General features: G+C 39.9%; 1 protein-coding gene across 4 annotated transcripts in view; it reads left to right on the top strand.

The window, feature by feature from the left end:
• The window catches only part of btbd11a (BTB (POZ) domain containing 11a), a 104882-nt gene that overhangs the window by 66753 nt on the left and 13796 nt on the right, over positions 1-24333 (top strand). For all 4 annotated transcript variants that reach the window (XM_056749339.1, XM_056749338.1, XM_056749337.1 and 1 more), the window contains exons 2-5: positions 8009-8158; positions 19426-19633; positions 22688-22840; positions 23327-23492. In XM_056749339.1, the coding sequence (XP_056605317.1) occupies positions 8009-8158; positions 19426-19633; positions 22688-22840; positions 23327-23492 (677 nt within the window). The remainder of the gene's footprint in view (positions 1-8008; positions 8159-19425; positions 19634-22687; positions 22841-23326; positions 23493-24333) is intronic.

Here is a 24333-nt window from a genome sequence, read left to right as displayed (position 1 = left end):
ACTGAAGGTAAGTACATGTGAGAGCAAGTATTTGGTATGGTGTAAACCCCAAACAGGCATGTGTGGGATGGCGTAAGCAGTGACTGAGTTCAGTGTGGGGGTGTAGGGGTGGATCGCCGGTAAGCCCAACATATCATATGTATATATCTGTCTTGGCCTCCGCTCTCTAGCTGACCTCCTAACACTGGTTTCTCCTTCCATTTCCAAAGCCTCTGCTCTGTCGACAAAATCAGGCTCACTTTCTGTATTTGCTCCGTCTCCGTCATCGTCAACTGGATGTAATGCCTCAAGGTAAGTAGCAGTCCTTCTCTCGACTGGACTCTCACAAGTTCTTTGAACTTCTCTGTCCTGGATCAGGTTACCGGAGTTTTCCCTTTCTGGCATGAACACACTATCCTGTCGATTCATGCAGTGTACAATTGTAAGCATGCACAATTTGAGGTAAGTGCTCTTTCCACCTCTCCTTTTCCTTGCCTGCCAGTGTTCTTAACATTTGTAGCAGGGTCCGATTGAACCTCTCAACTGGGTTGCCCTGGGGGTGGTATGGTGACGTTCGAGAGTGGCCAATTCGAGCAAACTGTTGAAGAGTTAATTTTCAAACTCACTGCCCTGGTTGTGATGCATTTTTTCTGGGTATCCGAAGCGTGGAGTGTAGTCTTGGAACAGGCGTTCTGCTGCAGTCCGTTGGTTCGGTAGGCTTGGGCGAACCTTGTGAAATGGTCCATGACCACCAGGATATATTCATACCCTCCGCGGCTTGGTTCCAGGTGCAAGTAATCAATGCATACTAGTTTGGGGGTGAGTGTGTGGTGATGCTACCCATAGGTGCTCGGACATGTGCTGTGGGTTTCTTTTGCTTTATACAGGGACACTTCCTGGTCACATACACTTCTAATTCAGCCTTCATGTATGGCCAGCAGAATCGATCCCTCGCCAAGTTGAGTACTCTCTCCGTCCCCACGTGTCCCATCCTGTCGTGGAGGTACTCAAGTGAAACGGAAGTCTGAAAGCTCCCCGACCCAGCGATGGCATACCGCATTCAGCTTTACCGTGCTCATAACGTAGGTAAGCGGGTTGTTGTCTGTGTACACCGTGAAGTGTTCGGCATAGAAAAGGTAATCCCGGAATTTTTCGCAAACTGCCCACTTCAGAGCCAGGAACTCAAGCTTGCCGCTGTGCAACCAATAGTTACTCTCAGCCTTTGTCAGTGTCCTGGATCCATACCCAATTACCCTTCCTGCCGTTGGTAGAGAATCGCCCCCAGGCCCTCTTCAGATGCGTCTGTGTGGAGAGCAAAAGGTAGATTAAAGTCTGGATATGCTTGTACTGGTGGTTCCTCTAACATGCCGACTAATCTCTCCAGGATCTGCTGATGATCTCTCATCCATTCTACCGGAGTCTTGGAGGGAACTTGGGGTCCTTTAGCTTTCCTTCGGCTGTGCATGTCTTTCTCGGCCCCTGCCTTTGCCTGCAGCAATTCGTAAAGGGGTTTTGCCATTCTAGAGAAGTCCTGTATAAATGTCCGGTAATAGCTGAGGAAGCCCAGTAACCTTCGTACATCTCCGACCGTCTGTGGAGCCTTGTGTGCGAGAGCTCGAACAGCCTCCAGGTCCCTAGGGTGTACCCTTACTCCTTCGGCAAATACTAGGCGCCCCACATATCTGACCTCCCCCCGGAACATCTCACATTTCTTAGGTTTGTTTCACGCCGTGACATCGGAGGGCCCTTAACACTCTCCTTAGGCTCTCCAAACGACTTTGCGTAACAGAGGACATCATCCAGGTAGGGTATGCAACACTCATCCCTTTAGGAGTCAAGTATCCCTTCCATGCTGCGTTGGAAAGCAGCAGGCGCATTTGACAATCCAAAAGGGATACGGAACCACTAATAAAGCCCCCAAGGTGTAGTGAACGCAGTCATGTGTCTGGAACCCTCATCGATGAACCCCTGGTGGTAGGGAATATCCACCAAGTGTGTCAATTAACTCCTGTATCCTAGGCAGTGGATGGTCTTTTTATTTAAGAGACGGTAGTTCACACAGAGACGGAGTTTACCATCTTTTTTTCTCACGCAGACAACTGGAACGGCATATGGTGACTTGGACTTGGCATATGGTGAAAGGTGGACAACCCATCTTTTGGCCAGGAGTTCTTGTATATAGCCTTTTACTTCACTGAACAGCGGTTTTGGCACAGCAGAGTATGCTCGTTGAACTGGTATCGTATCTTGAAGAGTAATTAACATCTGTAGACTGGGGATGCATCTGATGTCATCGTCGCCTTTACTGAAGACGCTAGACTCCTCGTATAACATCTTCTGTACGACTTCACCTTGGCTGTCACTAAGATGCCCCAAGTCAACAGGAGGATGCCACAAGCCTGTGTTCATATCTGCCTCTTGTGTCCTGGCAGTCTGGACCCTCACCATTTGCCTTGCTTCACTTGATTGTCCAGGATCCACTATTCTTTCTATCCGCTGCAGTGTCCCGAGAATCGTACCCTGCGGTAGAGCTACGTCACATCCGGTGCAATTCCCTATGGGTACAGATACACAGGAGTCACCTCTATTAGGTATCTCCAGAAACCCTTCTCCAAGATCCAGACATTTTAGATAGGTATTATTCTCTTGTGGTTCAAACAAGACTACAGAGCCCAACTGTTTTAACTTGGGTGTGACCCGGCATTGGACCCAGGCAATCTGCCCTGATGGAATGACGACTCCTCTCTGACCGACCTTCAGACGACCATATTCATCTTCTTCTGCAGTACGTATAACTTCGATTAGGGTTTGGGCCTTCTCGTTTGGGACATCAATGGCTCCAGCTAATAGAGTGGTGAGTGTTGGCATGAGCTTTTCGGGTCGCCCCTGAATCCGTTCCTCAATCACGTTGAAGCCCAGGAGCGGTCTCTCAATTGGCATTTTGCTTACCAGGAACGGTACATTGATGGAAAGGCTGGGATCCTTGTTTCCAATAAGTTGACTGTAATGACTGTCCATCCGTCGAATGGAATAGGATCCCCATTAACAGCACATATCTCCAGGTTGTTCCCACATCCCAGTAAGTCTTGCAGTGGTCTCACCTCAATATCAGGTAGGTATTTCTCTTTCCACACACGATCAGCTATGCTGACCTGTGCCCCTGTGTCCCTCACGATGAGTCCGTTCAAGTTGCACTGGGTTAATGCCTTGCTACCTATCAGTTTAATTATGGTGTCAGTTTTGGTCTGGCATGTCCTGTGGTCCACATTCAGGTCTGTTGATTCATCATTTTGTATCTGGTTGGTGCGTCTTTGATCTATGTTTTTTCTTCCTCCATGATTGTCCAGCGCTGAGTAGGTTGAATCAGTTTGGGACATTTGCTCTGCGGTCACTGGTTGTCCCTCTAAAGTGGCCGGTTCCCATTTCCCTGCCAATGAGGTCATCTCAAGCATCCAGCTGCCCGGTGTCCCTCCTCACTGCAAATGTCCTGTCGCCCTTCTCCTTTGCACTATGGTCAGCACCGTGAGCGGCTCACTTTGCGGGAAACTAGTTGACTGCCTAAGCATTGGCACCCTCTCTCCACCTGTGCCGTCATGGAGCGTTGTAGTGCATAAACCATGTTAGTTAGGACGTCGAGTCTCGAGGTCAGTTGCTTGATTTTGTCATTTTGGCTTTTTTTCACAGCAGCCTCTGTTCCCCCCCCCTTGTCGCTGCCAGGTTCACTGTGAACTTGAGCGCTACTTGCTGTGGACTGTTTTGTTCTGGTCAGTGGGCTCAGCCGTCGCATTCTCTCACTTTCATCGCTTGTTGACTTTCATCACGTGTCTGAGGATGGCATCATCGGTCACATCATTGTCAGCAAGCAGTGGCTTCAATTCGCTGCGAATGTCTTTGCATCGGTGACTCAGGCCCTGGTACACTGTGTGTAAAAACACGTCTTGCACAGTGGCTGCACTATACTTGCGGTCTGAATCCGCTTGCCTTGCTGCAAAGAGTATTTTCTGTTTCAATCCCATTACACGGTATAAAAACTGTTGAGGGGTCTCGTGGTCACTTTGCTTGGTGCACGTCAATTCTTGAAATGGCTCTGTGCTGCTCCTATCTCCCAGATGTAACTGTAGGAACCCCCTCAACTCGTTTACCGTCATGTCATCTTTATTTATCAGCATGTCTTTGAAGATGCTGGGTGTAATGATTCTTAGCACACCTCTGACAATGTCGGTATCGCTGAAGTTCTCTCGGAGGCCAGCGTCCATCTGTCTGCATACATTGTTATATGTGATGTCCGACGAGTGGTCACCAATCTGGCCTCTGTGTATCTTAAACTCACCGGGCTGGATACATGGAAGGCCAACCATTGGGAATGTACTTCCGTGAGCTATCCGCTGAGGTCGTTCAGTCTGGTGCAGAGGTGGTGGTGGAATGGCATTCCCCTGCTCTACACTTTGGGTCAGGTCGATGTTGCCGTTAGGTGACATTTGTTGAAGTATTCGCTTGCCAAGTTCTTCATACTCTGCAAGCATTTTTTTGCATATCTAGGTTAGTCTCAGATCCAACCCCTCCAAAGCTTATGTGGTGTTGGTGCGATGGTGGTAGGTAGGTGTCGTTAGAAGGTAGTATGTGTGAAGTATTGGTCTTATTAGTGTTTGTGTCACTTTCAGTTGTACATATTACAGTGCAAATCTGTTTTGATGATCTTAGTCTCTTGCAATGACAGCAGTCCACTTATACCTTGATCCTCAGTCTCAAGCAAGGATTTACTCGACAAAACATTACTCAATTTTTAACATACTTTGTTTGTCTCACATTATTATTTTTCGAAACACCTGCCACCCAATAGAGAACAAAATACTGCTCTGCTGTCTGTTTCTTGTCAGCATTCGAGTCGAGGTCACCAGATGTGTCTTTTAAAATAAGACTGACCTCTGATCTTCTCAAGAGAGTAGACTTTCCATCCGCTAGAGATGGAGAGGGATTCAGTTTCCCATTTCTCCCTGACTTTGATTGAAGTATATAGCATCATTTGTTAGGTTTTATTTATGCCACCCTACAGTTTCTCAAACTGAAGTTCTTGAGCAGACTGCGTTCCTGTGGCTCAAAACAGTGTCCTCGTTTCACGACACAAACTCAAGATTGAGAAACTTTTCCTTTTTGTTAAAGAAACAAGTTTTCCGAAACACAGACTGCATTATGAGCTATGGACCATTTGGAGGGAAGTTTTTCCACCAGCTGGACAAGGCTGAAGACAGATATTTCGCAAGGTCACAATCTTTAGGGTACTGCGGTCTCATTTTCCTTCTCCCTCTGTTAACTTGGCCCCATATCAATTGAAGGAAAACATTGCAGGTAAAAATAACAGTTGCTTCCCTCCCAGCAGGGGAATTCAAGTGATGCAGATAGATAAGTGTTAAAACTCTGTTCAGGTTACAAAGATGGAGAGACTAGAACACCCTTTATTTTTTTACCCCGTAATCACATTTAAAAGTTGATGCACTGAGCATAAAAAAGAAAGATTGAAGTGTTTCAAAAACTGAGAGGAATGTTGATTGGGTGGAGGGTCATAAAATATTGACAGATGTTTTTCATTTCACTGGAGTGAATATATTTGGCTTAAGTGAAAGGGTCATGAGAAGATTTCTAGAAAAACTGTCAGTTTCTTTTCCAGTGTTATTCTTGGATTTATCACAGTGATGACAGCTCAAGTGCGATGTGTGCTTTTCCCATTGTGTGCATGATTTTTGTGTGCGTTTGAGTAAAAACACAATACGAGTTCCCTATACATGTTCAAATTCGGTTAGGGTGATGCTTAAAAAAAATCACAAAAACAGGTCTCTAAAAAGTTTTATGGGTTTTTGTTTTCTGGCTACATCATCATCTAATGCCATATTTGAAAACCGTTGAAAGCTTTTTAATACAGTATACTCTGTGACCCAGTCTGTGAAATCTGTTGTGTAACTAAATTAGGAGATCTAGTACAAAAATAGGTGATGTGTGTTTATTGCTATAAATTATATTACATGATAAACATCAATAACATTATTTAAAATTCTATTTATAATCTGAAATAAGAAAAATTACAATACATTTTAGCATTTTGCACAAATATATACGAGAAGTAAACACTGATTATCTTTGACATGACCTTACTTCAATGTTAAAGACATTAGAAATGTATTTTTACAGAATATTCTTTACATTATCATGAATCATTGATGTAGAAAATATCTAGTAATTCACAAAAAATGACTTGCTGGGTTTTCACTGACTTGGTCACATAAAAATACACTTAATACCAAAACTATATTTCTTTCTTAAATATTTGTTGCAAAAAAATAAAACCATGTTTGCTGATATGTATACGATGTACGAGTCAATGAATATATTAATTGAACAAAACTTAAGTTCTGTCCTGACCCTCATAAAAATAAAATCATAACTGTTAAACTCTGCACGACGAAAAATAAAAATGCAACATTGACTCATCGTACTGCTGCCCCATCTAAAAAGCAAAGTCATTAGATAAGACGGCTGACCAAAACAAAGCAGATTTCTTCGCTTGAAATCTCCTCGCGATTCTTTAAAAGCATCATGTCACCCATGAACAAAAATGTCTCCCTTGACGCAGCATCCAGCTGTCTGGCGACGCTTGTGAATTGTCTAATATACATCCACTCAGTAACCACAGAGAACCTCACAGCTGCCAGAACTCTTCGTGCCAGGTCATTTTAATCATAGCTTTATGAAAACTTCATGAGTTTCTCTGTTGTCATGTGCTAACGGCTTCATTCAATATACAACAGGATAAAGGATATTTACCCACCGCTGGGAGACTGACAACACAGATCGCTTTAGATGAGAGTCAGGAGCATAGCCTGCTTAAAATAGTTTCCAGATAAACCATTGTGTGTTTGTGTGTGCATCAATCCTGGTCTCGACTGACAACCTCCGAGGAGAATCTCTGAAAGACGTACAGGTACAGATATGATTGTTAAATAATACCAGGCAGAAACACAATCTAGTTCTCACGATTGACACTTTATTCTCCGACCGATAGATGCTTGTCTGCCCTTGTTCACCTGTGGCTGTGCTCAACACCCCATCTGTCGCAGCCTGCTCTCCTGTTCAGACAAAGGCCTTGGCTCGTCTGGGTGTAGTAATGTGATTAGGGTAACTGAATGGTGGGCTCCAGCCAATGCTTGCTGCTAAACTCACCTGTGAGAGCATGAGTACAGCTTGGACAAGATCCAAGTCAAAAACTGCCGTTTTAATTCATCCTGAGATTGTTTGACGTAGAACAATAGCAGAGTTGAGTGCGATATCGATAATGAAAAGTATGAAATGTTTGGTTTTCACACAACAAATGACGAAATGCAATATTCGTTTAGCAGAAGTGTAGTTCCTCAATTTGTAGGATTCTCAACATACACCAACAGAAAAAAATTAAGAGACAACTTCAAGATTATTATTATTAATTTACTATTAATATGTACATGTTTAATAAAATAAATATTTTTGTTTCATTCTGTGAACTCCATGGTCCTCCAATCCCAAATGACATAGTTTTTTATTTGCATTTATTGGTATGAAATTTAAATGTGACACAGTGGTCTAAATAACAAAAATGGGATTTGCAGATCTTGAAAATTAAAAGTTCACATTTATTTGTTGGGCTATATTAAGATTCCTTATTTTACCAATCTAATTTAAAATGTCAATATTTATAATAATAACAAAATGTATTATTGTTATTATTATACTACTACTAATAATAAAAATAATACATTTTATAATTATTTTAATGCACTGTTGCATTTGATTAAAGCATCTGACGAATGCATTAATGTAAATTTACAAGAGTTGCATATCTTGAATGTTTTCATTTACCAGACATTATGCAAAGAACTTACAAATGAAAGGGCATTTAACATTTTGTCAATGACCTAGAAATAAGTGTAGACTACTAAACCACGTGTACAAGTAGGACCAGAGTTTTTGACTTGACGTTTGATTCTCTTGTTTCTGCTCTTAGGTGCATTGAGTCTGCCGGACAGCCTGAACCTCCACCGTGACCAACAGCGAGCGGGTAAAACTGCAGAGGGACACACCTACAGCCAGGCGGAGCTCCGCACCATTGAACAGTCCCTTTTGGCCACTCGTGTAGGGAGCATCGCTGAACTCAGTAAGCACTTGTCATAACACTTTGTGTTTCGGAGTCAGCTATAAACCAAGACATTGACACTTATGTAAACCTATAACATATTATTCCAGCTAAATTACACTTAATATTAAGCCTGTATTGACTGTCAGTGCAGTGCTTATGACATCTTGCTTATTTCATAGAACAATTGAAGTCTACATCCATGGTGTCTGTGCTATTTCAAGTCTCTGGACAATCCGTTAAGTTGCACCACTATTTTTAGATATTTTGCGTGGTTGTATGGATCCAGTGGTCAGAAAGCTCTACCCTGAACTGAGCGGGTGGAGTATGTCCTCCCTGTGGTGTATACCGGATGAGTAAAATCCCCATGTATATATTTGTTTAATTGCCGATTTTGGTGGATCAGAGCTCTTTACTGTAGATGTGTAGCCACAGTTGCATTTTAATCATAGTGAAGGCGTGAACCCGAATACGGAAAAAAGTCGAGATGCCAAAGAGCGCAGCATTAGCCACACTGATTATTTCCCCTCAAGTGTACCAGCAAAATGAATGAATGCGAACTCCTAGAGGAACCCAAATTCAATCTGTGCGGAGGGACTTGAGTAAATTACAGAGAGGCAGTGACCCTTCTGTCACTCTAATCAACATTACATTGGGTGCCGGGGAAGCGGAAACGTCAACCAGAGCAACCCAAACGCAAATATAACCGACTTTTGCTCGCCCACATTTACGTAGCGGCTCTAATTTCTTCCAGCACTGTGAACTGTATAATAATTAAGTTATAATTAACTTCTGAATGGGTAAGGATGAGGTTTGAAGCTTGAAAAAACAATACAGGTTGAAGTAGATTTTGATGGTCTTTAAGCTCTTATTTATTTAGAAACATGCCTACAGTGTAAACTTGCTCTGTCTGGTTTTATATTTCATCTCAAATAATTATAAAAAAAAATACATTTCAAGCGCACAAGGTGGCTGACACGGGACAAGAATTTGCTTCTTCACAGAGTTATTTACAAAGAGCAGTTTGTCTTTTTAGTGCTACTGTAGAAAAACATGGCGAATTCCATGCAAGGGGACCCACGGTGTATATAACATTACGCTTTATTATGCAAGTTCTTTATTCACCTCTGACGACATGGTTATGTATATTATATTGCATTTCTTTCAATAGACCTCCAGAAAATTACACATTGGACCTTTAAGTAACTTGTGTATTTAGTGCATATAACATTGTTTTTTACAATAACAGGCATGAAGAAATATCATTAAAATACAGTAATTTTTGTGCAATGATTTGAGGTTATGAGAAACATGGAAGTAAAATGTCCATTTGCGTTACAATAATGCGAAATTGGGGAGAGAATGTCATAAAACATGTCGTATTTCGGTAAAAATGACCTGTGCAGGTTCTTGTGAGATTAACCCGATAGGCCAGACAGCCTTTTCAAATAAGCCTGGTGATTTTTGCATCTCCTGGATATTTGTGTTTTTGCATTTAATAAGTGTTGCGCATATGGGAAATTCCTGTCCTAATATTGCATCAGTGATGAAACCATGCAGAATATTAACTGTTGCTTGAACAGATGAGGCATTATAATCAGACGTAATTGACTCTCACCTTTTAGCTCTGTGCACAATAAGCATTTGCATATTGATTTCAGACCCTATAAAGTCCACCTTATTTTTGCTTGGCTATTTCAGACTTATTTTCGCACTGTAAAAAATGATAAAGGCCCAAATTATGGAATTGCTTTTGTGTTGGGGAAACATGCATATTAATTTCTCGGTCATCTCAGTTCTGGCTGTGTGAAATTAGTTTCTGACGTGATTCTCACACTGTCCTACTTAACAGAAGTACTGAATTATAGGTGTGGTATCATGTTAAAACAAAGACGTTGTTAGTGTGTGTCCAGCATTTCATAAAGAGGCGTGTGCTAATGAGCGGTCAGATGTATGTCATTGCGGTGGAAGCCACAGTGGCCAATGCGGTTAAAAAAGTCTGTTGGACAAATAAGCCAAGAAACATAATACATTGTGAGGCCATTAACAAAGAGGCCCACCCTTTCCAGACTTACTCTGCTGAAGGCTATTTATGTTATGGTACAGATGTTAGAAAAACAGCTGTGCATAGTGTTCCAGTTACACTGGTTGCAAACACGCGCAAGTTAATGTGACTGGAGTAACATTGAACCGTGGGATAGTCATATTTATTTCACTCAAGAATTGTATTCCTTTAAGAATGGCTTAAATTTTATGATATGAATATTACATACGCTAGTCTTTGAGGAACCAAATCGCAATGTCTCCACATTTGGTGACTGCCTGTAAGTGATACGATTAATTTTTTTAACTCGAGCTAAAAGTAATTTTCTCTGTAAGCTGGATAATTTTCTTGCCTTTTAACATTACTGGCTGTATTTTTAATAATAATAATGACGGTCCTGTCCTAGTGAGAAGTGAAATCAGCTCGGTTAAGTCCGTTAATGATGGTTTCCCAATCAAGCCCTTTTTATCTCATCGCATCTCTGTGATGTTTCCTGGTGTTGCTGATCCATCCGGAAACGAATCAAGTCCTGCTTCAGCTTTGTAACAGATGTTATGTATTTTATCAGAATTAAAGCTGAAAATAAAAAGAACAAAGAATGAAAGTAGAAAGATGTGGTGATTTGATAATTAAGCTGCATTGTGAGTTTAAATAATTTTGTGGTCATTACATTTTATTTTTCAACAGAAATTTTTTGGTTTGTGAGCTTCATATCCTTGTTGTGACAAGTAATGTCTTATTCCAAACCTGGGTTACTTCTACTGTTCTACATCATGTTCATTGCATATCCTTTCCGTACTGTACAGTAAAAGTGAATGATTCAGTCTTTTTTAATATCTCCGGTCACTGTGTCCTTCAGAGCAAACTTCAGAGCAACAGCTTCATCTGTTATTTCTACCTGTTGAGATGCACTTTTCTGTCTGAGTTGATAGAAAAGCAACCTTGTGCAAAGACACACTCACAAACTCAAACGCACAGTATGCAGCTCCTCGCCAGTTATGTTTCAGCTATCTGCATTTTCATTCTCTGAATTTGACCTTTTCCTTGTTTACTTTAGCAAATCTCTTAATAAAACGATCAGATAACTTTGATATTTTGCAGTCGATCAGTAATTTGGTTTCACGTTGTCAGTGTTTTATCAGGATGCTTTATTTTACTCATTTTAAATGCATAGACTGTGCGATACAGTGGTATTGTACCTTAGTCAGTAGAGCATCATGTTGGCAGTGAGAAAATGTGGCTTTGAGTCCCAGGGTCAATGTACATTGACATAATGATAAAATATATACATAGACTGCACTGGAAGTTAAGTCGCTAAAAGCGTCTAACGCATACTTGAACATAAATGCCTTTTTTCCCCAAATAAAATGCTCCCCTAACCTGTTTATCAACACAGTATTTTGTGACGGGCTTCTTTGAGACGACAAAATAATGAATCTGTTGCACTTAATGCAAATTACACATGTTTATGGATGCAGTGTGAAACTGCTCTTAAAGCAATCTGTCTAAAACTCTGAAGAAATAACAGTAAAATTATAATGGGTTCTAATGCGTCGCATCCGGTGTAGACACTGTGTCACTTAAGAATCTTGCTTTTTTGGAGTACTACATTAGCCATGGCTTACAGTTCGGAGAAATCCTTTAGAGAAAGAAGTTCTAAATAAAACAAGGATATTTAGCATGTTTCTTTAAAAACGGGTAATAAAATCTAATGTATTTATTAAAAGCAGCATTGTTCGCAAACATTAAGCAGGAATTTGAAAGCATCACCCTGGACTCTATTCCAGAGGCCCTTCAGACTCATTCAAATGGTCCCGAATTTATACCAATAGGTGGAGGAATAATTACACAGTTCATTGGTCATTAAAGATTTGTGGGAACATTCTGAGACTACTTTGAACAACTCTCGCTTCTGACATCTCTGTCTAGCTTCTCTTCGACTCCTGCCGTGTTTGCGACCTCACAGATGAGGGCAATTGAGTCATTATTTTCACCTGCGCAATTCGCAGCTGCTCCGGCGCTGCCTCGTCCTCCTGCTGAATCTTCTCACAGAATGTTCAGAGAGTGGAATAAATGTCGGAAGATGCTTCATTCATGTTGGAATGATCAAGATGCGGGGCAATAAAAAAACGTAATAAAAGCGGGTTTCTAACTAGTTCTCGAACTAAGACACCATTGAAATGAAACAACATGCACAACTCGAGACAAAAATAAAAAATAATAGTGACCCAGCTAATGATTGCTCGATTTTAAAATTGTTTAAAATCGTCCTGACAAAAAGTATGGTTGTCCCAAAAAAATTGTTAACTGGAAAGCATCAGTTCACTTTGTCATCACTGATGGCATTAAGCTTGTTAATGGCATGTGTAAATGGGTGCATCAGATATACATTTACTTTGTCTGAATATAAATGTGCACTTGGAACATTTACTGGAAGGGAACACTGCTTAAGAACCTTCATAATGTGATTGAAGCAAATCGCCATCTACTGCGCCATTTTTGTACCTCATTGAAAGAATCCCATGGGCTGTGCGTCAGATCGCTTAGCAAGGTGCCTTTATTTCACGGTCAAAGGAAAACCCGGTTATTACACAGAGAGGGAATAATTATAAAGGCTTCGGTACTTTTATGCTTATTTCACATTGGTAGTTAATGCCGAAATACCTGCGTTTGTCACGTATATTACCGAATTTGCAGTTGGCACCCTGCTAATACTAGCATAAGGTCCAGATGCAGATATGAAATATATCAGCATACATTATTAAGATGAGTCTTTCTACACCTGATGTTTCTTTTCTGTTTTTCTTTTGTATTTTAAGGGTAAGTTAATCACTCTTAATTTTAACATATGTAAATTTTAGCTGCAATATGTAAACTTTAGGTTAAAAAGTTATTGAGATTAAGATGAAACCAGTATTCAAATTTTGACTTTTACCCCAATAAGCTAAAAACAATTATTAAGCAAAAGTAATATTGCAATCTTTAAATAAATCAAGATGGCAATATAGCTGCAAATTTTGATGGATTTTAGCTTAAAATTGAGGAAATGATATATCATTTTGTGGTGTACCTCAAAAGGAATCTGTATTACCATCAATAGCTTCTTGAAACTTTTGCACAAGAAATCCCTGGCTCTTAAGCAAATGCGCAGTATCTTGTTTTAATTCACTACTCTGTTTATCTTCATCTGCGGTGTATATATGCCTAGTGGTGACCTCAAATAAGATTACAAAGTACATGCCACTTTTGCTCTCAGATCTGATAGTCCTGTGGGATCTGCTCATAAATTCTATACCCTCACTAAACAATTATGTAAAAAAGGCTATTGCATCGATTTAGCATTTAAAACTGTGTAAATCAAGACCTCCTCTGAGCAGCTAATACAGGTTTTCGGTATAAACTTCACTAATGGGCATCCCCTCGGACCTTCTGACATGCACAGACTCGGATCATCTTAATGCCTGTCTCTCAGACTCTTTAAGAGCGCACACGTCCTGCATTATTGCCACCTAACCTCCAAAGATCCGCCAGATGAATCGAGTCACCTTCTGTCTGACACATTTCATCACAAAATTAGATTCAGGGGTTGAAAGGTAAGCAAGACTGCTTCTCAGTAATCCCAGTTTGGCTCTTCTGGAAGGATTGCAAAGGTTTCCCTGTAGGTAGCAGCATGCATGAATTAAACATGAAGACAGTCTTGAAAGCAACACCTCTGGCAGCTGGAATCAGAGTTTAGGATTGCTTGAGGACAAATAAACTGATTTGAAACATGTTGAGGGAATCTTACGGTGCAGTTATCTGGCATGTTTGCAGTCATTTATATGTAATGCGTGTTTACCTGTGCTGGCAAAATATAAAATGTTCATAATAATTTTGCCGGCAATATAAAATGAAGCAACAATGTGAATAAAGTCAGGATTTCTTTTAGCTTTAAATGGTTTCCTAAGCAGCATTAAACTAGTTTTATCTTCGTCATGGCCATGAATAATTTCAAATGATTCTAAGATTCAATTTGAAAATGATTCAGTGATTACTTTGATTCATTTTGATCTTTTGGTATTCATAAAGGATTTTTGTACATTGAAATTTATATATAGAGTTTTTTAAATCAGTCGTTTTGCAGTCGCTTTTATCCAAAATCGAATTGGAGAGAGTGCAGGGAGCAATAAGTGATTCGTCACACAGGAGCAATAATACAAAAGGTGCTTATACAAGGTTACTAGTTTCAGTAAAAGCTAGACCACCACCTGTTGAGAGAAAGAGAGAGGGTTAGTGTTTTTTTTTTCATTTGTCTGTCAAGTATTCACAGAAGAAATGGCTTTAAGTAGTTTTTTTTTAATGTTGCGAGAGATGCCGTTGAGGAAGAATGTTCCACCAGGAAAGAGTTGTGAAAGAAAATGAGCAAGAAAGCGATTTACTGTCCTTTTGAGAAGGCAATACAAGATGTCGCTGGTTTGCTGAACGTAGGGTTCTTGATGGGGTGTAGGAGGGCGTGAAGGTATGCCGATGATGGTCCAGTGATAATCCTGTAGGCAAGCATTAGTGACTTCTGATACAGGCTTCAACAGGTAGCCAGTGGAGAGAGATGAAAGTGGAATCACATGAGCCCTTTTGGGCTGTTGGAAGACGAGACATGCTTCAGCGTTCTGAAACAGTTGGAGAGGTTTGATAGCCTTTGTAGCGAGATTACCACGGCCTGGACAAGTTGTGCCGCATGCTCAGTGAGATAGGGTCTAACATGTATAAAGTATATATATATATATAATACAGTATATTGCCGTTTATTGTTAATGTTTGGGTTTGTTTAATGAAGAACGTTGAACAACCATAATGTTTACATCTAGGTTTTAATGAATTTTAAATTATGCTTCAGGATTTGGATGGAAACTAATTCTTATGGTTCACCCCTTTAAGGCATTTTTTTACCCAGCCCTGGTCATTTGTCGACAATAACTGGACTTTTAAGGGTGCATGATATGTTGGTTTCCCTGTATTGGTTATTGATGATGGATGTCATGACTTTAATGCCCTCACAGATGAGACTCTCTTTGTGCTACCGGCCTTTGGTTGATGGATAACGTAAGTCGCCTTTGTTAATTGGAGCAAGTTTTCAGCTAGATGAATCATGGCCTGCGGTGAGTTTTCTTTTATAATTCTGGTCCATACAGCACATGAGCTGAATGAGGCTATCGGCATTCTCAGGAGGATTCTGTAGGATGCCCTGCAGATCTATTCCGTCGATACACAAACACACTGCATTTATTTGCGAGTTTGTGTGTGTGACTCAACACACACACAATGAAAATGAAGTCACCTGTTTCAATGACACATTTTCTGCCTAGTTAAGCGTATCCTGTGATTCAGCAGCCATCATCTCTTACAGATTGACTTGCTGATGGGTAGATTAACGTCAGCTTTGACCTCGAGTCATCAGCAGAATCGCTGATGGAAAGAGACAACAATATTTTCATACAAACAAAAAACAGTTGGACAACACTGAGAAGCTGGAAGGAACAAAGTGAAAAATTTTACATATCTTACGTAAAATGACCCCTTGATGACAATGAGGTAGTTTCACTCACTTCAAATGTCAATATTCATCCACTTAGAGCTAATGACATGTTTTCAACATCTAAAATTATACAGCAGTGACATCAATTTATATAATCTGTTATCTATGTGAACTATTCCTATTACGGTAAAATTCCAATAAGACATTTTTAATAATAAAAATAAAAGAACACGAAAGTGATGCGTTCTTACTGTAAATGTATTTCTTCATAAGGTCAATGAGAGTTGTCTGTAGAGAACGTCCATGATGCCATCAGTACACACTTCTGAAATAAGCTTCAAAAGGACTATGCTTTTTGACACTGAAAGGGCATAGAGGAAGAAAAGGGGAACACTCGGTGTTTCTGCTTTGACTTTGTCCTTTAGTGGCTCTTTGAAGCTTTGTTTTCTTTCTTCATTATTAGATTGAAACCTACTTAAGATTCAACAAGTCAACGCAAGTCACCTTCCCATTCGATTGTTAGTATAGGGTTTCAAAGTCAACATGAAATTTCATTTTCAAACCTTTGTATTAAATTGAAAATTACTTGTAACAGATAAAATAATAAAATAATAGGCTTGGTTGATTTGAATCTTGAAGAGTCGATTTAAGAATGGAGACGGGTTATTGGTGTTAAGGGGATAATAAGGCTGCACGGTGATGCTCCGCATGTGAAACAACTTTTTTGCTGACAAGTTTTTTTTATTTCGCTGACAACATTTTGCACAATTTGACAATTCCTCCACTTTCAAAAATAAAGCTGGTAATAATAAACAAAGGCAAATATCTTAATTTTGTACCATCTTGCCTGCGAACACTCTCTTCTCTATCAGCATTATGCAAAACAGCACGGCAAGCAATAAAAGAAAACTTTACATTTTGCCTCCATATCGTTCTCAAACGGCTGAGCTGATGGGCTCGCGGGGCGTCTCTGCGGAGTCCTATTCGACGGGGGCGTGATCCGTTCCTCATAATTACACCTCTTAATACTGCATCTTCTGGAAAGAGAATGACTTGGATTTCAAAGTCATTCTTCATGATTAATGCAGGTGTGCCAGAGAGGCCTTTCGGGAACGACCGGAGAATAATTACTGCAAAGTATAATGACGTGAAAATGCCTGCGCTCTCTCGGCTCTTCTGACACCCTCCAAACTACATCAGTTGCAAAAGAGCAATTAGACTAAAGAAGGCCAAGTAGAGGATCCGTCATTCGAATTGACTGTTTCGCTCCGGCAAAAAAGGGATGAGTAAAAAGGGGAATTTGTGGATCTATAATTGGAGGCTGAATCACAGAGGGTTGGCTTGGAAGAAAATAGCCTTTTTAATATCCTCATTTGTGGAGTTTCAGATGTCTTAACTTGTGTGGGGATGAGGGCAACATGGCCATCCATCAGCGGGGGTGTTGAAGTTGTGCAGTCCATGATTAAAATGCAAGCTTTACATTAGCAGAAAAAACTGTGTGGTTCTAGCTAAACTTTCGGCTACAGCTGTTTTTGGGGGGGCTTCATAATGTTGAAGGGGTCTGAGCATCTCAAAAATACTCAAACGTGGATTTGCATTTAGTATATTTTCAATTGTGCTTTTTTCAGATATATATGAAATATGATATCAAAATAGATGCAAAGCATAATAACGATGGTGCGTTCTCTTGTTTGGGGTAGAATTGATCACATGAATGAACGGATACACGTTTTCAAATTGATACCCTTTGGGATGCATAGACTGGAAAGAATATAAAAACCGTGAGGTTGGTATTCTAGAAAATAGAAAGTCTGCCCTACCAGACAACCTGACATTTTATACTCCATTACGTTCCAACTCTTATGTTCAGATCTGATCAAATCATAACAGCTGGTCTAGAGCCATATGTCTGATTTTGTCGCTTTCTTATTATTTTATGACAGAGCTGTCGTATTTAAGATCCTTGTGTCTTAGTATCTTGGTAAAGGTCAGCTGCTATAAATCTTTGATTCATATTTAAATGCTCAATGATATTGAACTTTGATTTATGATTTGGCAAATCGGAGCTTGGTTTGAGACATTGTTGAGATCTCTCCTGAAAATGGAATGGAGACATTTGTGATTCTTCTGTTTTCCCAGGAAAGAATATGAGATGCAAGACACTTAAGCAAATGATTTTTGGAGATGGGTAGAAGAAATAATTGAGATCTCATTTGTGAATTTTCTTTCTTGCAGGTACAGACAAACTTTCCCTTCATCTTCGTTCTCTGAATCTTTTTAAGGCACTCACATCTGGCACAGTAGAATGCATTAGATAGTGTTGTTTAGCGATATCGCACTTCAAGCTCGGGTGCTTGAATTACAAAAGCGAAGCCAGATTTACATTGTCCTGGTTGCCTCTATTATTATATTTTTTATCTGTTCAGCTTGTCTCATGTAGCTTCGATTTAATCAGATTTTTACCCTACTGCAGCAGAAGCTAAAATAGAAACTGTTTCGGGTGGAATGTGCACTTGGAACACTGGAATCGCTTGTATTATTCTTGCTGAGACATTTCTTCCCTTTCATACCGACCGGTGTTGAGCAACAATGTCTGGTCAGCCGCATAGACCTCATCGCCTCTTACAGCGGTATGATCAAGCGAAGGTTGAGCTCGATACAACTCTGCTGGAAAACACTTGGCAGAGCTTGAGAAAAACGTCTTTTCTCTGGGAAGGTGAAGGAAGAGGAAAAGGCCAGTCTTCTGTTAAAAGATTTTATATTCATTCTCAAACTCACACGAATGTGAATAAATCAGGGTTGAGCTTAATGAGGAAAGGGTAGATATGCTCTTAATAGGAAGCCTCGTTTTTTATCATTCGCAAGGCTGCTATTGTGTAGCTGTGTGCGAGACGTGTGTGTGTGTGTGTGTGTCAAAGCCAGAGAAATGAAATGTTTGTGTTCGTGTGAGTGTCTTTTCACAGCTGCTGCCATGTTGCTTCATTCAATAAAATGAATAGGAGCAATACACACACACCTTTGAGTTAAGAAAAAATCACTCTTGTTCACAGGGTTAGTAATTGTGCTGTATGTGTGTGTACCGCGAGTGTGAGGTTTCCTAAAGAACCAATAACATTTTTCTTATGCCAAGGCGACTGGTTGAAAATAATGATATCCAAGAAACTACGTTAAACCACAAAGTTATTCACTTGTCTATAACGCTCAAATACAAGGGCTGAGTATATACAGCCTGCTCATTTGACACACTACATACTGTGTAACGTGAAGTAGGCCTACCCACTTTGACACGGAGACGCTCAACAGGTGCATCCTCAGGAGTTTGATGAAGTGCCAACAGGTGAAGACACTTCATGCTTCAAGTGTGTGAAAATGAGATTAAAAGCACCTGGTACTGGGAAGAACTGCATATTTTCAATCTTTCATGTTCTTGGTGAAATTGCTCTAAATTGCAGCTGTAGTCTAAGGATTATTGGGAGAATATTTGTGAAGGAAGGTTCCCCTCCACCTTACAAGCAGTTTTTCTTGTTACCCCTGCAACTGATTGTCATGAGAAGACAGTCATTCCCGTCTGTTATGAATGTCTTGCCTGTCAAATATGCCATGTGTGTCTCTACATCAATTTTAGTCCATGTATAAGAGTTTTCCTTTAACGTCAAGCCGTGGTCGTGATGGCATTGTTGTTGTAGATGCACATTCACATAAGCTAAAGCGCATCTCTCCTACCCCCTAAAGGTGAACTGGTGTCACGGGCCATGCATCACCTTCAGCCTCTTCACATCAAGAACCCCAGCAATGGAACACCAGTACACCAGAACCGCACTGGGGCGGTACACTGGGAACCAGAAGCCCTCTACACACTCTGCTACTTCATGCACTGTCCTCAGATGGAGTGGGAGAACCCGAATGTAGAACCATCAAAAATCACCCTTCATACTGAAAGGTGAGACAGTTTCTGTATTTATACTGTACATTAGAACAAAACAAGTGGCAATAATGCACTTATAAATATAGCAGAGCAAAGCTGTGGTCAAGGAATATGGGTGTTATTTCATTTTACTTCTTTTTTTAAATCATGTTTGTAATGTTTTGCCAAGCCCCCTAAATATTTTACAAAGCTGAGCTTCAGTTTACATAACTTTGGACATCAGTCTCTTGCATATCGCTGCTGTCCATCTCCATATTTGAAATCTGATATTTCATAAATTTCATTTTCTGCTACGAATCATTATTATTACTCACCCCTTACATTTGTCAAGGAATTTTTCAAATATCTAACCATTATGAATAAGAAATATTTAAAGGTGCTTAACAACACTGTATTTAATCATAAAAAAAATCCTGAAAAGAAACAGATTTATATTCTTGATGTTTGCACTCTTTGCATGAACCTCTACATGCACTACCTTTCTTTAAAGAATGTCAGACTCCTGCTTTGACGCTCAATAGTAGAATCCAAAACCTGAACATTAGGGTAGCAGGTAATTTCCTTTCAATCGTAAATTCACATAAAGAGTTTCTCAATAGAATGGAGATACAGTACAACCTCTTGACTCTTGTTGAAGAGCGACATGGAAGAGCGTTAATGGAGTGGAGATATGTCCAGAATCCTGCACACTGATAAATCCATCGGGACATCTTTTCCTACACTACCTCACATTACTCACATGAGATAAAAAGACCCCTTCTGAGGACCCTGTAGGAGGGCCATGCCATGCCCGACAAAATAGGTGAATCGACAGGCTTCTGGCTCCCCAGAGAGAATCTGCTGTATTTTATTCATTTCTTACCTATGAAGAGTAAGATGGGAGCGGAGAAAAAAAGATGTAAGGGAAAGAAGGACAAAAATAAAATGGATGGTAGGTGAGGACAGGAATAAAAATGAGTGGAGCTGGCCTGAAAAGTGCTGGAGGAAGAAAAACAATTCCGAGCGAATTTGGGGCTGCAGAGAGGTTCAGATTTGGATGCATGACTATACAGTTGAGTGAACTCTTGTTGATGTGCTCAGTGTCATTTCATCAACACTTTCCTCATACTGTAGATCATAAAAAGCCGAAAAAAGGCAAGGTCGCCTAAATGCTTATACTAACAGTGCCGTATTACCATCATCAATAACACAAGATTTGGGAAACTTCAAGGTAGGTTATAGTTTGATATAGAAATGTACCAGCTGATCATTTAATTTGTTATTCATTGAAAAAAAATATCACAAATTACATACAATTTAATGGTTACAATAATAAAGTCCCTTTAAGTTCAGTCAATTCACCGCGGACTGGTAAATTGAAAGATGGTACTTCAATTCCTACAACCCGCAATACGGAGTTCATCCTATTAGTTTTTCTACAAGTGGCTTATTTATCCAATATTGGCTTTGATGGTACTCAACAGGAAAGAGGTGACTACAGGTTGCGAATAACTATTTGACAAATGTATATTCTTCACATTAATGTTTTAGCTTTTGGATCTGCAAATAAGTGATTTGTGAGAATTACTTTCATATTTCATACAATTTATGTTTGTCCTTAGAACCTTCTACCATGAGAGCCAAGTTATTTATATGATACGATGATCAAAAGTCATAATGGAAAATAATGATCTCAATGAAATGTATAAGACTTAAGGAGAACTTTTGTAATAAGAGACCGACAGGGAAAGTCCCTTCCTCTGCTCAATGCTTGAGTTGACAAAATTCATGTAACAAAAACGTTCTCCAGCCAGATGTGGCTTCAACTCCGGAGTGAAATGAGAACACCGTCTTGCTCATCTAACATTTTTTCGAAGGGAGGGGAGACTTGAATTAGTCAGGCAAAAGAGAAACAGAGAAGGGATTGCGGTTTTAGGCGGAGCTGGAATTCTTGGCAGGCCTGTTTGCGGTAGGTAGGTGTCCAGATCGGAAGAGTGTGAATTGTTCAAAGCCAGCTGTAATACACGGGTCAGATGAACAGAGGAATTACTGCCAGTCAAACGTTTGGACACGCATAAGAGAAATGTTTCTCATGATCTGTCATATCATTTAAAGGCTTATGCAAAAGGGCCTGTAGCTTCGTAGACGAATATAAATTACATAAAAAATTATTACTGCATTATGAAAAAGATTTTTTCTTTAGTTTTCTAGATTTTTTGTGAAGGACAAACAGCCCACGATACTATACTGGACATGAAAACTTCAGTTAAATTCAACCACCGTTTGTGTTTAGAATAGTAGTCATTACAACCATAAAAACGTATGGATCTTAATAATGTGGAGGATGAATTAATAATGTTATGAAGAAACATGTTACTACGTACAATTTTAATTGTGCTGGATATACTCATTTCTGGAAAGGACAAAATCATGTCCTCACCCACACACTACACGCCTCTTAGCAAGTATCACACAAAAACATTACAGTATTTGTGTAGGCGAACAAATATTGTGTCATTGTTTAACTACACTTTAAACCCGTAAAGACAAACCCATTTCACAAAGAGTTTGAACATTAAGCTGGTCATCGCCTCAGATATGATTCAGGCTAATATTTTCAACAAACAAGTTATTCGTAATGATCATTAAACTCATTGGAGTTGTGTGTCATACAAACTTTGTACTGTAAAGAACATTTTTGAAACTCATAGTTGGAGTCGAGTCCTTGAGAAGGCAGGTCAAATGCCACCATTTAAATTTTCCCTATCTTGAAGTCAATGATGTCCCAGAAATGTCAGTTGCTAACATTTTTCCGAATATCTTTTTTTTGTGTTCAGCAGAACAATTCATGAAAGAATTCTGTGGAGTATTCCTTTAAAGGAAGTGGTATTTATTTGCATTCAGACTCATCTGTTGGAATAAGAGTTTTCTTTGAAACGAGTTCATGATATTGAATGTGAAATCTTCTGCTTTTCTTGCCATGCAATGTTCATTAATTCATTAATTCATTGGTCTCCATATCTTCACCAAGTATTGTAAGTGGCCTGTCAGTCACACCCACTGAAATGTGTCTTTCTGCTGCCCCCGCAGGCCGTTCCTGGTGTTGCCTCCTCTGATGGAGTGGATCAGGGTGGCCGTGGCACACACGGAGCACCGCCGAAGCTACTCTGTAGACAGCGATGATGTGCGACAGGCGGCCAGACTCCTGTTATCCGGGGTGGACTGTGAGCCGCGTCAGCTGAAGTATGCTGGGAATGTGATGTCATATCCAGATATACATAAAATAAAAACAGTGTCCTTAATAAATTACCAACTGTTAATTAGGACATTTTATAAGACATTTGTTGGAAATAATAAAAACTGCAAAATTCTTAAGTATTCAGTGCTTCTAGTTCCCTAGTGAGTAGTGACAAGCACTGGTGTTGCCATGTAAAAGCTTTAGCGGGGTTGGTTTCGGATGCATGCTGTTACCCTGACAGATGTGGTTTATCTTGCCAAATAAACAACAGTTCAATTCAGGGCTTCTTTTTTCCCCATGGCAACAATCTTTTGAAGTGAAAGCAGCTAAGTATTAGTCAGTTATTTATCGGAGCTTGGAAATTGCTACTGGCATAGCAATGATAATGTATGTTGCGTTTTTGTTTATTAACGTTAAAGGATCCTTTTATTACTATACAGGCATTGTTGATGTGTGTATTTGGTGTCCACATTGCCCTCTTCTCTCGACAGAGCGGACGACTGTTTCTGTGCCACACGGAACCTGGACGCGGCATCCACTGAAGCAAAATTCCTGCAGGATCTGGGGTTCCGGATGCTCAACTGCGGACGGACTGACCTGGTCAAACAAGCAGTCAACCTGCTCGGACCAGATGGTATTAACAGTATGAGTGAACAGGTCAGAAGCATTGAGACACACACACACACAGTATGACATTTATATACAATACCATTCAGCCCTGTATACACTTTGATTCTTCTATATTGATTTTTTTATTCTATTTTATGGAATTGAATCTATGCTGGTCATATAAAATTTAATATAATGAATTGGTATACCAACAACAAAAACAACATGCAATTAAAAGAAGCTCCACAAAAATTATGAAACATTCATTGAGTCAACACTTGTACTATAATTACTGCTTATTTAAATGACAGAATAACTTGTGATTACATTTTTTTCACACATCTGGATTTTACAGACTGCTTCCATTGTTTCAGTCCTGACTGCATTGCGTCTCATGCATTAAATATTTGAGGTGATCCAAATTACTTTTCTACTGCGTGCCTCCCTTCAACGATAAACAGTTCCTTTTTTATCATATGTCTGCGTGGGAAGCAAAAAAATGACCCATAGTAACGTTTAGAGGCTTAGAAAATGTTAAAATCAGTCGCATGACCTTTAAATGAGAAAAGGTCTTTGAATCTGAGCTGATCTTTGTAGTAATAATCCAGACAGTAGACATGACATATGTATTATAAATGAAAGACTGTCATCCGTATACAGCGCAGAGGGAATGTTATTGTCACAAATACCACAGCCACTTTACGCGAAGAATGACACCGACACGACAGTAATGACAAAGTGGGTCAGACTGGCACCTTAAATCGAGGCGAAACTGCAGGAACGTGGGGAATGTGATGAGAGGACATTTTTGGAAGACCAGCTGGGAATCATTTGAATGCAGTTTCATTTTGCTATGGAAGAGATGTTCGAACTTGGCAACATCACGCTA

The sequence above is a fragment of the Triplophysa dalaica genome, chromosome 5 (genome assembly GCF_015846415.1).
Source record: "Triplophysa dalaica isolate WHDGS20190420 chromosome 5, ASM1584641v1, whole genome shotgun sequence".
NCBI classification, from domain to species: Eukaryota; Metazoa; Chordata; class Actinopteri; order Cypriniformes; family Nemacheilidae; genus Triplophysa; species Triplophysa dalaica.
The sequence above is the reverse complement of the archived record's forward strand: the minus strand, read 5'-3'. Positions and strand labels throughout refer to the sequence as shown.